The following is a 13,008-nucleotide window of genomic DNA, read 5'->3' on the forward strand; positions in this document are numbered from 1 at the left end:
GTTGCTCTGTCTTTCTAGTAATCAGGAAACAAGTTTTTTAAAAAGATCTTATTTTTTGTCCATGAGATTGGCAGTACTTAAAAAAGAAATCTGATTGTTTCACGATAGCCAAGAGGTGGAAACATCCCAAGTATCCTTTGACGAATGAATGGATAAGCAAAATGCCGTACATATATACAATGGAATATTTTTCATCTTTAAAAAGGAAGGAAATTCTGTCACATACTGCAGCCTGGATGAACCTTGAGGACATTATGCTAAATGAAGTCAGTCAGTCACAAAAAGATAAATACTGTAGGATTCCATTTATATGATTCTATTTATAAATACTGTATATACCTCCAGAGTAGTTGGATTCATAGAAAACAAAGTAGGAGGGTGGCTGCCAGGGCCTGGGGGAGGGGGAACAGCTAATTGTTTAGTGGGGACAGTTTCAGTTTTGCAAGATGAAAAAGTTCTAGAGATTGGTTGTACAACAATGTGAATATACATAGTGCTACAGAAATGTATACTTCAAAGGTTAAAGAAGGCTAAGACAGTTTTGTGTTATGTGTATTTTATCACAAGTAAAAACTAAAAGAAAAACCTGACCATATGAAACCTTGGTGAGGATGTGTTGACGACAGTAACTTTCAGAACTCCTGCCCATAGGTTTTGAGATATAAATTGGGATAGCCACCCTGGAGAGCAATTTGCTATTGTCCAATCAGCGGGGAAAAGTCCGTATTCTGACCCTTAGCTCTACTTCAAGGTGTCCACCCTAGAGGAGAATCTCACCGGTGTGGGAGAGGAGACGTGTACAGGGTTCACAAGAGTATCATTTATAACAGCAAAAAAATGGAGACGATGTAAACATCCATCCACCAGAATGAGAATGTGTGATGCAGGCATAGAGAACAGACTTGTGGTTGCTAAGGGGGAGGAGGGTGTGGGAGGGGTGGATTGGGAGTTTGGGACTAGCAGATGCAAACTATTATATATAGAATGGATAAACAACAAGGTCCTACTGTGTAGCACAGGGAACTATATTCAATACCCTGTGATAAACCATAAAGGAAAACAATATAAAAAAGAATATATATGTATAGCTGAATCACTCTGTTGTACAGCCGAAATTAACAGAATGTTGTAAATCAACTATACTTCAATTTAAAAAAATCTATCCACAATGCAAAATAGATAACCAACAAGGATCTACTGTATAGCACAGGGAACTATACTCAATATCTTTTTTTTTTTTTTTTAAGTTTTGCTGTTTATTTATTTATTTATTTATTTATTTATTTATAGCTGTATTGGGTCTTCATTTCTGTGCGAGGGCTTCCTCTAGTTGTGGCAAGCGGGGGCCACTCTTCACCGCGGTGCGCGGGCCTCTCACTGTTGCGGCCTCTCTTGTTGCGGAGCACAGGCTCCAGACGCGCAGGCTCAGTAGTTGTGGCTCACGGGCCCAGTTGCTCCGCGGCATGTGGGATCTTCCTAGACCAGGGCTCGAACCCGTGTCCCCTGCATTGGCAGGCAGATTCTCAACCACTGCGCCACCAGGGAAGCCCCTCAATATCTTATAATAACCTATAATGGGAAAGAATCTAAAAAAGAAAATATATATATAAAACAATCACTTTGCTGTACACCTGAAACTAACACAACATTGTAAATCAAATATATTTTAATAAAATTTTTTTAAAAATCTAAAAAAAAAAAATGTGTGATGTACTCCTACAGTGAAACACTACCTGCACCACTGACTAAACCTCAAAAGCAGCATTGAGTAGAAGGAAGCACATGTAACACCATTAGGAATTTTCATGAGTACATAAGTAGTATAAGTAAAATATTGTGCATGGTGATGGTTGACAGCAAATTTAGGAGAGCAATTCTGGAGAGGAAGAGAGGGGTACTAGATAAGAGAAGGGTGTATTGGGGGCTTTGGCTAAGCACCTATACTATTTTATGTCTTTGGAAAGCAATTTGAGACATGCGACAAGGTAGAGTCGGCCCTCTATATCCGTGGGTTCCACATCTGAGGATTCAGCCAACCAGGGATTGGGGGAAAAAAAAATTCCAGAAAGTTTGAAAGAGCAAACCTTGAATTTGCCTTGATGACAGCTATTTACATAGCGTTTTTGTTGTGTTGGGTATTATAAGTAATCTAGAGATGATTTAAAGTATAGGGAGGATGTGGGTAGTTCGTATGCAAATACTACACCATATTATATGAGAGATGTGAGCATTCATGGATTTTGGTATCCGTGGGGAGTCCTGGAACCAGTCCTTAAGATGAGAGCTAAGTGGTGGGTACTTAAAATTCTGTTACCTTATTTGCTGTGCTTTGCTGTATGTTTGGAAGATATTGCATTGTGTCTTTTTTTTTTTTTTAATTTTATTTATTTATTTTTGGCTGCGTTGGGTCTTTGTTGCTGAGTGCGGGCTTTCTCTAGTTGCGGTGAGCGGTGGCTACTCTTCGTTGCGGTGCGCGGGCTTCTCATTGCGGTGGCTTCTCTTGTTGCAGAGCACGGGCTCTAGGCACGCGGGCTCAGTAGTTGTGGCGCACGGGCTTAGTCGCTCCGTGGCATGTGGGATCTTCCCGGACCAGGGCTCGAACCCATGTCCCCTGCATTGGCAGGCAGATTCTTAACCACTGCGCCACCAGGGACGTCCCTGCATTGTGTCTTTAAGAAGACTTTAAATGATCGAGTGAGGCTAAGTCAGTGGTTTTCTGACTGTTTCTCAGCATGCAGTCCTGATCTGCAACAGTGACGCATTTTTATAAAATGGTGAAGATTTTAACCGCCTGAGGAACCTGTGTACCACTTTTTAAAGTGAGTGTTGTAGTTTGGTGTCCTCGTAAGATTTCCTTTGAAGGAAAGAGTTTTGCTTAAAAAAAAAAAGAAGAAAAAGAAAAGGAAAAAGACTAAAAGCCCTGAATGAGCTGATTTCTGAGATTCCCTTTTTCCCCATTAATCTATAGTCCTAGGAGCTAATGTCTTAGAGGAACGAACTCACTTTCATTGTCTCTAAAAGATTTTGACATTTGAATTAGCTCTTTCCTGTTAATCGTATTTATTGAGAGCTCACCCTCCCTCCACAGGGAATATTCAATAGTTCCAGGTTCTGGTTCTCTGGGCTGCAAAGATCTTCTGATAACTCAGGGTCCATGTTGGATGAGCCAGGTGATTCCTGGACTCTTGGACCTGGAACGGTTAAGCAGGCCTTTCTGGCTCAGTCGTGTCATGGCAGAGGTGGGGCCGGCAGGAGATGTGAGCCCTCAGCACAAGGGCTCAGATCCCCTGAGGTGCTTAGCAGAAGTCAGCAGGCCCTGACCACCTCTTAACACATCTTGTATTTTGTTCTGTAGAGCAGCACCCTGAGTGAGCGTTAGTACCACCTGTAATTCAGAGTAGAAAGCTCTCTTGCTTAAACCCTCCCATGGTTCCCATCTCACTCAGGATACAGTCTTTGCTGTGAGCCTTGAAACTGTGCCCACTTCTCTGGCCTTTTTTTTTTTTTTTTTTTTAATCTGCACTCTTAACCTTACACTTTTAAAAATATATATATTTATTTATTTATTTGGTTGTGCCAGGTCTTAGTTGCGGCAGGCGGGCTCCTTAGTTGTGGCCGGCGGGCTCCTTAGTTGCGGCCATGGGCTCCTTAGTTGCGGCATGCGTGTGGGATCTAATTCCCTGACCAGCGATCGAACCCGGGCCCCCTGCACTGGGAGCGCGGAGCCTTAACCACTGCTTTCTGGCAATTTTTTTGAATCCACTTCTCCTTGTTCACTGGGTTCCAGTCACTCCTCCCTGCCCTCCTGTTTGTGCCTAGAACATGGCTGGTGATTCCTGCCTCGAGGCCTTTGCACTTGCTCAGTCCTCTGCCAGATGTGCTGTTGACTGCTGGTCTTCACTTGCACCCAAGCTCAGAAGTCACCTTCTTAGAAAGGCCTCCTCAGGCTATAGACTCTCTCACAAGCTACTCTGCTGCCCAGAAGTCTCTCTCCAGCTTGTTATCCTGTTTTATTTTTTATTTCCTTGACAGCCCTTATTATGCTCCCAAGTTATTTTATTTGGTTTATTTCTCTATCTACCGATCTCTGTCTCTGTGTGTTTGTATCGTTCCATCAGGATAAGAGGTCCACAGGCCACAGTCATTGTGTCTGTCCAGCATCACCAGCATTAAAACAGGGCTAGAATATATTAGGTACTTGTGTCGGGGATCCTCAGCATCACCCTCAGGTTTGGTGATTTGCTAGAAGGACTCACAGGACTTAGCATATAATCCTACTCACAGCTAAAATTTATTTCGGTGAAAGGACACAAAGCAAAATCAGCAAAGGGAAGAGGTGCATGGTGTGAAGTCCAGAGGAAATCAGGTGCTAGGTTCCAAGAGTCCTCCCGCTGTGGAGTCTCACAGGACAGGCTTAGTTCCCCCAGTACCAAATCGTGACAACGCGTGTGACATGTAGCCAGGGAAGCCCATGAGATACTCTCTGCCCGGGGTTTTTACTGGGAGCCGGCCACGTAGGAACCCCCTGCTTAGCATGCTCTGAAATTCCGGACTCCCAGAAGAAAGCAGGTGCTGAGCCTAAAACACACAGTTCGTCCAGCCCAGGCGTGGGGAGCCCTTCCTATCACTCGGGAAAGGTTTATATCAGTGCAGGGAACTGCTTACTGTTCACGTTCCCAGACGCCAGCTAAGGGTCAACTTGCAAGCAGGCCTTTCCAAGGATGGAAGTCTCAGGCCTGCTATGGTGACTCTTTCCTGTACACTACTTAAGAAATGTTTGTGAACGAATGAATCAACTCAGTGTGACTGCAGGGCCTGTGGAATCAGACCTCAAGACTCCTGAAGGCCAGAGGGTGTGACCTCCCCTCCCTTGTCAACAATCCTTCCCCCAGACAGACGGAGGCGAGTTTGTCCTTCCTCCTGCCCTCAGACCTTTGGTAATCGTGACTCTCTGGTCCCCAGGTGTTGAAGCACAACGGGTCATCAGAAATTCTCAACAAGCTGTACGACACGGCCATGGACAAGCTGGAGGTGGTTAAGAAGGACTATGATGCCCTGCGGAAGAGGTATAGCGAGAAAGTCGCCATCCACAACTCGGACCTGAGCCGCCTGGAGCAGCTAGAGGAGGAGAACCAGCGCCTTCTGAAGCAGACGGAGATGCTGACCCAGCAGAGGGACACGGCCATCCAGCTGCAGCACCAGTGTGCCCTCTCCCTGAGGAGGTAGGAACCTAGGCCGTCACGGAAGGGAGCGAGCTGGCCTGTCTCTTGCACTCAGAGAATGGCCAGAGGGCCAAAGCATCCTCTCTGCCAGGGGCCACTCTCCTTTGTGGGCTTGTGGTTATCTGCAAGGCTCTCCGCCACTTTCTGGAGGTTAAAAAAAAAAAACATAAGCAATTGAACTTTTTCAATCAAAAATTACTTACGTCCGGGAAACATTTTCCTGACACTCAGCATGTCTTGGCAGTTGTGCTCCTTTCTTCCATCTGAACGACTCTGGTGCATTCTTACCGTCCTGTTTCTGAGGTCACCCCAAAAGCCTCTCCCCTCTGTGTCAGTCACCCACCTGGCAGATAGGAAAGTTAATTGTCCTAGGCATTGTTCTTCTAAAATTGCACTTTCTATTAAGGTAGATAATCTGTAGGGATGTGACCCCTGCCCTCCAACAGTGTTTCTTAAGGTACATTCCTGCAGAATACCTGTTCTCTGGGGTGCTTATCAGGTTTATATGAAAAGTGTTCTCTGGCTTTAAAAGGGTTTGGGAATTGCCGGGTTGCACACAAACAGGTGTCTGCGCTGCAGGACTTCTCAGAACCTTTACTCCGATACTGTGCGCTAGAATCTCCCAAGAGGGGACAGAATGCAGTGTTTTTCCCAAACATCAGTCATCAGAGAGCACACTTTTTTTAAATGGAGCTCCGTGCAGGGTTGGTTTCTAAGGAACCCACGTTCAGAAATGCTGCTCTAGAGCTGCAGGCTGTAATTTGCAGGGCCGCCTGCATGGAAGGTGCTTCCTGGCCTGGAAGGACCGAGCGGTGCTCTCACGCTAACCTGGAGGCTTTGGGCCAGTCACCTGTGTCTCGAGGGCTTATCCCCTGTATCTGTAAAATGAGGTGCTCAGACTCAACGATTGTTCAGGCCACTTTTGTCTTTCATAGGCTGCGATTCTAGCATTGTTTTGTTCTTATTTTTAAAGATAACGTAGCTTGACTGTGGAAGAAATAACACTGTTATTTCCAGTAGAGCAGAGGACATGAAGTTCTCAGTCCATCTTCCAGTATTTGTAAAAGGCGGAGAAAAATTGCCGGTCCAGGGGCACTGGTCCTTCATGGCTTTTCTCTCTTGGGGGTGTGGAGAATGGCCGCGTTCGAAACTTCATGCTCGACTGTCCGGCGCAGCAGAGCTGGCTGGGCAGGTCCCCACGCCCTCGTCCTGGCTGCCTCTCTCCGCCAGGTTCGAGGCCATCCACCACGAGCTGAACAAGGCCACGGCCCAGAACAAGGACCTGCAGTGGGAGATGGAACTGCTGCAGTCGGAGCTGACGGAGTTGAGGACCACACAGGCGAAGACCGCCAAGGAGTCAGAGAAGTACAAGGAGGAGCGGGATGCGGTGTACAGCGAGTACAAGCTCATCATGAGCGAGCGCGACCAGGTCATCTCCGAGCTGGACAAGCTGCAGACCGAGGTGGAGCTGGCCGAGTCCAAGCTCAAGAGCAGCACGTCTGAGAAGAAGGCGGCCAGCGAGGAGATGGAGGCGCTGCGACAGGTAGGAAGGTGGCGAGGGAAAAAGGGCTGTGATGCACAGGTGTCTGGAGTAGCAGGGAGCAGCCTTCAACCTGCTGCTGCCTGGGTTATTGGATGCCTACTGGGTAACTGCTGAGCTCACGCTCGGTGCCCAGCTCTATTTGGGCTGCAGGGGACACAGGTGAGGTTCCGCTGCGGTCCTGGGTGTCCGGAGCTGACAGCGTAGGAAGAAGATTGGATGACATGCACGGACACTCACGCACGCCTGTCGTGATGTGGTGGTAGATCAGTCTTTTGCTGGAAGTCAGCTCAAGGGCTTGCTCATTAAGAAGCAAGATCCCAGGGCCACGTTCCCAAAGCCATAGGTACCTTTGGCCTTGTGAGTCCAGAAGGGTGCACTCAGTGTTCCTTCACCCCGACATCTGAGGAGTCTTCTCTTTAGAGGGGTGGTCTGGGCTCCTTCTGGGAAGCTGTTCTACTAGGTTGAGCCCAATACTCTTCTCAAGCCTCGCTCCCTGGGGGGCATGCCTCCAGGGTCAGGGGAGTGGCGCTCAGCAGCATCGGAATTGAGGCACTGAGCTCGACTCCCAAGTGATCAGTGGGGACTCTCTGCATCTTTCCTACCTGACCACCCAGGCCTCATCGCTGACACTGCTTACCCCCAAGACCAGGTGTGCCCTGCTGGGGCTTGGACAGGCCTGTGGACTCCCCCTCTTTGAGACTGCCTTCCCATTCGGTTAGTTTGTGTGTGGCTCTGTTTAGGGCTGCTGAACTTGATCAGAGCAGACTTTCTTCCCGTTGGAATAGTTCTCTGTTCATACCTCTCCATTCTACTTTGTGCCGGTCAGTTAGAGTGAAGGCTTTAAAACTGGCCTGTGAGAAGTGAAAAGCAAGGTGTTAAAGGTCGGGCAGCTTAGTAAGGGACGGTGTGTGTGTGGATTGTTGAAGCTAGGGCTCTCTGGGCCGAGCATGAGGCAGGGCTGATGCCCGAGGGGCGGCCAGGGCCTCGTGGGCCTCTCTGCGGACTGTGATGCTGCCTGATGCCCAGGCGGTGCTGGGGACTGTGTCTGGAGAGTGGACCTCCTCAGCCATGTGACCTCTTAGCTCTCCTAGCTCTCTGGGCCTCAGTCTCCTTACCTGCAAACTGGAAATGATGACAGCATCTGCTTCACAGTGTGGTCATGATGATCAGATGGTTTAACATTGAACACACACTTAGGATAATATCTGCATAAAGTAGGAATGATTTGAGTCTTTACTATTAGGATTATTTTTATGCCCATCTGAACCTTACTACCCTGTTAGGATTAGGGTGCACCCTATAAAATTGTTTTCATAGGCAAAAATGGACCAAATAGTGACAATTTCATACAAAGGGAGTGAGACTTCTCCAGACGATCAAGGTGAAAGCCATTGTGAAAAGGAATATTTTCTTTGATGAAATTTTTAAAAGACTGGAATGAAGAAATTCTTAATGAGCAAATGTAATGCGTTAGGACTTGGTAATTGCCCTGGAGAAAATGTCACCTCACTTTCACATTCTGGTTTGAGATCTTAATTGTTGGGGAAAATGTTGATACCAAATAAGGAAAACAAAATGATGAAAAATAAAACATTAAAAGTGCCTGAGTCAGTCAGTAAGCTAAAAAGTCGAGGACAGTGTGTTAAACCCGTAGAAGATGAGCCTGTGATAGGCCAGCAGCCCCCTGGAGGGGGCTGAGATGATGGATGCCCCCCAGGGAGCAAGGGGGGCAAAGAGCAGTCGTGCTCTTTGTAGGAATGTGGAAGCACAGAGGAGGAGGAAGACCCCCGACTGCCCCGTGGTGCTAGGTCTGGTGGCCTGTGTCACCCCCCTCCCATTGCTCATGTGTGCCTCCAGCCTGGAGCCCGGTTCCTGGGCCTTGGCAGGGGGGCCCTGGCAGCGTGTGAAGTCTGCCTGTCAGCTGAGGCAGGAGTCTTCTCTGGGCACCCATCCCAGTCAGCGGGCAGGAGAGGACAGCCCCAGCCCCCCACCCCTGCAGCTTCCAGAACTGAAACCCTCGGCTCCTTCTTGAGTTTGTCTGGCTTCTGGGACACGACCACTCCCCGCCTGGCCAGAGTAGGCCAGGTCTGTGACCTGGGCCATCCTGGCTCTGAGGTGTGGGCAGGAGGGTCTTATCTCCCCACGGCCTGTGAGACCCCTGGGGATTGATCCCGCCCCTCTCCAGCAGCCACTTCTTGGGGGGGTTTCGGCTGAGGTGGGCCTTCAGCCCGGCTAGCTTCCTGGTCTCAGAACTGTCCTCGTTCTGCTCAGCCGGGGCGGTGGTTCTTTTTCCCTCTGACACCTGATGGCTTCCTACACTCTCCTCCCTTCTCTCGGTACCTCGCTCTTTATTTACCCTCTTTTCTCTGCCACTGCCCTCCCTCTCTCTACTGTCTTCTCCAGAGTGGGTTGTGCAAAGAGAGGGCAGTCGGGGGGCCTGTCAGGGTCTTTGCCTCACTCTGGACACCAGGTCAGCTCTGACCCCTCTCTCCCCTGCTTCCCACCTTTCCGAGTGGGCACATCTAGGGGCTTCCTTCACAAGGGCCGGTGTCCAGACTCTGACCATGGGCAGGCCAAGTCCACTGAAGGTTCGCCAGCTTCAGGAGGACGTGGTTACCATCTGGGGCAGCTGGTCCCTGCCACAGGGAAGCTGTGAGGTGCTGCTACGTGTCACAGAGGTCCTTCCAGATACTAGGTCGCTTCCCAAGACAGGCCCTCTGGCAGAGCCGCTGTCCCCTAGAAAGGCCAGCTTGGTCACTTGGGCTGGCGGTGCTTTCTGCTGCCCCTTATGCACTTGCATCTCCTGTGTCCAGTCCTGCTTGGGGAATTGAGTTTGCTAGAAAGTGGGGGAGCACTGTATGAGGGAGGAAGTGCCGTGAGAGGTGGAGGACGAGCAGAGGGGCATTCTTGTGTTGTGTGTGTTTTGCTTCTTCAGAAAGCCTTGGAGCTGGACTAGGAGTTACTCTTCCAAGAGATGCTCACTTTGTCATTTCTCACATTCTTCATTTTTCTGAGGATTATAGAGGCACAGAGGGAGCTTTCTGTATGAGTGCTTCAAAGAGTTTGATTTGAAATTTTAATGGAGCGTGTAAAGCTTTAGGGAGGGGTCCAGATGCAAATCCTTTAGAGCTCAGCTTTTTAAAGGAACTGAAACACATAGGACTTCACCAGCAAACATAGTGGTGTATTTTCAGATTTAGAAATAACTCCATATGCTAGAGTATAAAAACTGTATTGTAGACACAGCGGGTGGGGAGCATGATGACCAGTGCTGCACCCTTCACTGCAGTGGGGCCTCATGTCACGTTTGTCACGAGAGCTCTTTAGGGAGATGTAGTGGGCTCTCAGCAAAACATATACCATGTAAGTGGCAGGGCAGGGTCTGGAAGGAGCCCTCCAGGGGCCATTCCACCTGGGCCCCTGAGACCAGGCCATAGAGGGGCTGGGCTTCCGGTCCTGGCTCTGTGTGGCGCTGTGAGAGTTTGGGTGGACCCTAATATAGCATCACTAGGGGTCTGAACGTGGCTGTGGAGCATGTAGTCATGGGGGGCGGGGGGCGGTGTCGGAATGGCCTCTGGCTGAGATCCCGGTGTTTCCCTCCATCCAGCTCCCGAGAGTCCAGCCCCAGCTCCTGTATCAGTCGGAGGGCACTTCTGGGCCAGAAGGCCTGGTAACCTCCCCCTCTACTTGCCCCTCACCCCCACCAGATCAAAGACACGGTGACAATGGACGCGGGGAGAGCCAATAAGGAGGCTGAAATCCTTCGAAAGCAGTGCAAGGCTCTGTGCCAGGAGCTGAAGGAAGCCCTCCAGGAGGCGGATGTGGCCAAGTGCCGGCGGGACTGGGCCTTCCAGGAGCGGGACAAGATCGTGGCGGAGCGGGACAGCATCCGGTATGGGGCGCCCCGGGGCCGCATGGGCTCGGGTCTCCCCATGGGGCACTGGGTCTGTGGGAGGGTCGGAGTCGTAACCACTTACTTCCAGGTAAGGTGGGCGTGACCTGGGTCGTCCCTCCTCACCCTAGGTGATGCCCCAGCCTCGCCTCATAGTGAGAATTTTAGAATTTTCCATCATGTCTCGACTTCCCATTTCCCTTCACCCTAGAGGTCTGAGCACATGCTCTGTCCACAGCGTGGACCCCCGTGAAGTGGTATAAGGCCAGGCTTTTTTCTTAGGGGGTTTCTGTTGCAACTAACATTTCAAAAATGCATTCTTTCAGCCAGTATTCATTGGGCACCTACTGTGTGCCAGGATCTTAGGTCCCTCAAGCAAGGAGACCCTGGGAGAGTAACAGCCTTTGAGGTTCCTGGGCACGTGTGATGCCCGTGAGGGGCCGGCACCGTGGGAGCTACAGGCAGCTTCGTGGGACAGGGTGGCCGGGGGGAGGGGGGTGCGTGGACAGTGAATTCGTGGGGACGGGTAGGGAGGTCTCCCCAGAAAGCACGGCGTTCGTGCTAGAACTAAAGCTCGAGTGGCATTTTTCCAGGTGGAGAAGGGGGGATGGGCGTTGCAGCCTGAGGGACCATCATGAACAAAGGTGTATGGTGAACTCAGGGCAGAGCTGGGACTGGTTGTGGCATGAGTGGGGTGCGCACTTGGTGAGTCACAGGAGAAGCGACTGACAGGGCTCCTGAGGGCAGGTGGTGAGGGCCTGTGAAGGGAAGCCCAGGAGTGTAGACTTGGCCCTTGGCCTGGAATAAAGCCAGGAGAGGCCCTGGTGGTGGTGGTGGTGGTGGTGATGATGATGATGATGGCGATAAGTGAGGACTTGGTCATTGAGAGTTTCTGCAGGATCCCTTGTGGCCATTTGGAGAGACTGATGTCCACCTGGGCTGGTCAGGAGATGAAGGTTCAGGATTGGAGGGGATTTGGGGCCATGGAGAAGTGGGGACCAGCCCTCAGGGTCCATCGAGTGGCAGGATGCTGTTCTGGAGGTGGCACAGAGCACAGCACAGACTCTCCTGCTGCCTGGTCACCTGTCCCCACCACCTCTCTGAGTGACTGAGGTGATCCTGGGAGCCCAGGGGCCACACGTCTGTTAGTAGAGAGCTGTTAAGCCTGCACTTGCCACCTGCACAGAGCTCCGGGCTGCAGAGATGCATAAGACATGATTTCTGTCCAAGTTGGGGGATCAGTCTAGTTGTGGGGTGGAGGGCATCTCTAGAAAAGCCTGCACGTGGGTAGTTGTGCAGTGTCTGGTCGGTGCTGGAGCACAGGGGCTTGCCAGGTGGGCTGCGGGTGGGGGCGTGGTCGTTAACCCCAGGCACACTGAGGCAGAACCTGTGGGACGCACACTGGCCATTCAGAACCGCATGCTCGTTGCCTGGTAACCGTGGGGGTGTTTCCTCTGCCAGGTCCTCAGTGTCCCCTCTGTCCCTGTATGGGATTGGCCTGGGTGGTCTTGCCTCCAGACTCTCAAGCACTCCTTCTATGCATCTGGGAGTGAGGCAAGCACCTGGGGTGTTCGGGAGCATGGGCTGCAGGCCTCACTGCAAGCCGTGAGTCCTCCGTCCCCTGCCCCTCACAGTGACCTTGCCCTCTGCCCCCTCTGCCAGGACGCTCTGTGACAACCTGAGGCGGGAGCGGGACCGGGCGGTGAGCGAACTGGCTGAGGCCCTGCGCAGCCTGGATGACACTCGCAAACAGAAGAACGATGTCAGCCGGGAGCTGAAGGAGCTCAAGTACGCTGGGGTGGGCGCCTGCTGGGGTGAGCTGGCGCCCGGGAGCGTGGTGTCCGCTTCCGTCAGGTCAGGGCAGCCCCATGAGCAGGCCTGGCAGTCTGTCCCTTCACTCTGCCTTACTCGGTCAGTCCGTAAAATGTGTCCGAGTGTTGCCTCTCTGTTGAGAGTTAATTAGAAATCCTTAGACCAGCACAGAGCGTGGCAGCGGCCCTTTGGTGAGCGAGTTGGGGTGGGCAGGCACTGTGTGCCAAGGCTCATCGGAAGGAAGGTCCCTGCCCCGGGCGGTCCACTGGGGGACAGGCAGGCACGTGTTGTCTATTCATTCCCTCCCTCCCTCCCTCCCTCCCTCCCTCATTCATTCGGCAACTCAGCAAGGATTTGCCAGGTGCCTGCTGCGTGGGGGCCAGGCCCCGGGGGAGGCACAAGCCACCGGGTCCCTGCCCTGTGGGGCTCACGATACACGGAGACAGACCAAAGGCAGGGCCATCCGAGAGAGCAGCACGCAGTCGGACAGAACGATGACAGATTCTGATGCAGCGTTTTTGAAGGCGGTTGTGACTACG

General features: G+C 51.2%; 1 protein-coding gene across 2 annotated transcripts in view; it reads left to right on the forward strand.

Annotated features, from left to right (window-relative positions):
* The window catches only part of DLG5 (discs large MAGUK scaffold protein 5), a 134,184-nt gene that overhangs the window by 87,930 nt on the left and 33,246 nt on the right, over nt 1-13,008 (forward strand). For both annotated transcript variants that reach the window (XM_061180134.1, XM_061180124.1), the window contains exons 6-9: nt 4,963-5,222; nt 6,453-6,765; nt 10,473-10,657; nt 12,320-12,445. In XM_061180134.1, the coding sequence (XP_061036117.1) occupies nt 4,963-5,222; nt 6,453-6,765; nt 10,473-10,657; nt 12,320-12,445 (884 nt within the window). The remainder of the gene's footprint in view (nt 1-4,962; nt 5,223-6,452; nt 6,766-10,472; nt 10,658-12,319; nt 12,446-13,008) is intronic.

The sequence above is a fragment of the Eubalaena glacialis genome, chromosome 1, assembly GCF_028564815.1.
Source record: "Eubalaena glacialis isolate mEubGla1 chromosome 1, mEubGla1.1.hap2.+ XY, whole genome shotgun sequence".
NCBI classification, from domain to species: domain Eukaryota; kingdom Metazoa; phylum Chordata; class Mammalia; order Artiodactyla; family Balaenidae; genus Eubalaena; species Eubalaena glacialis.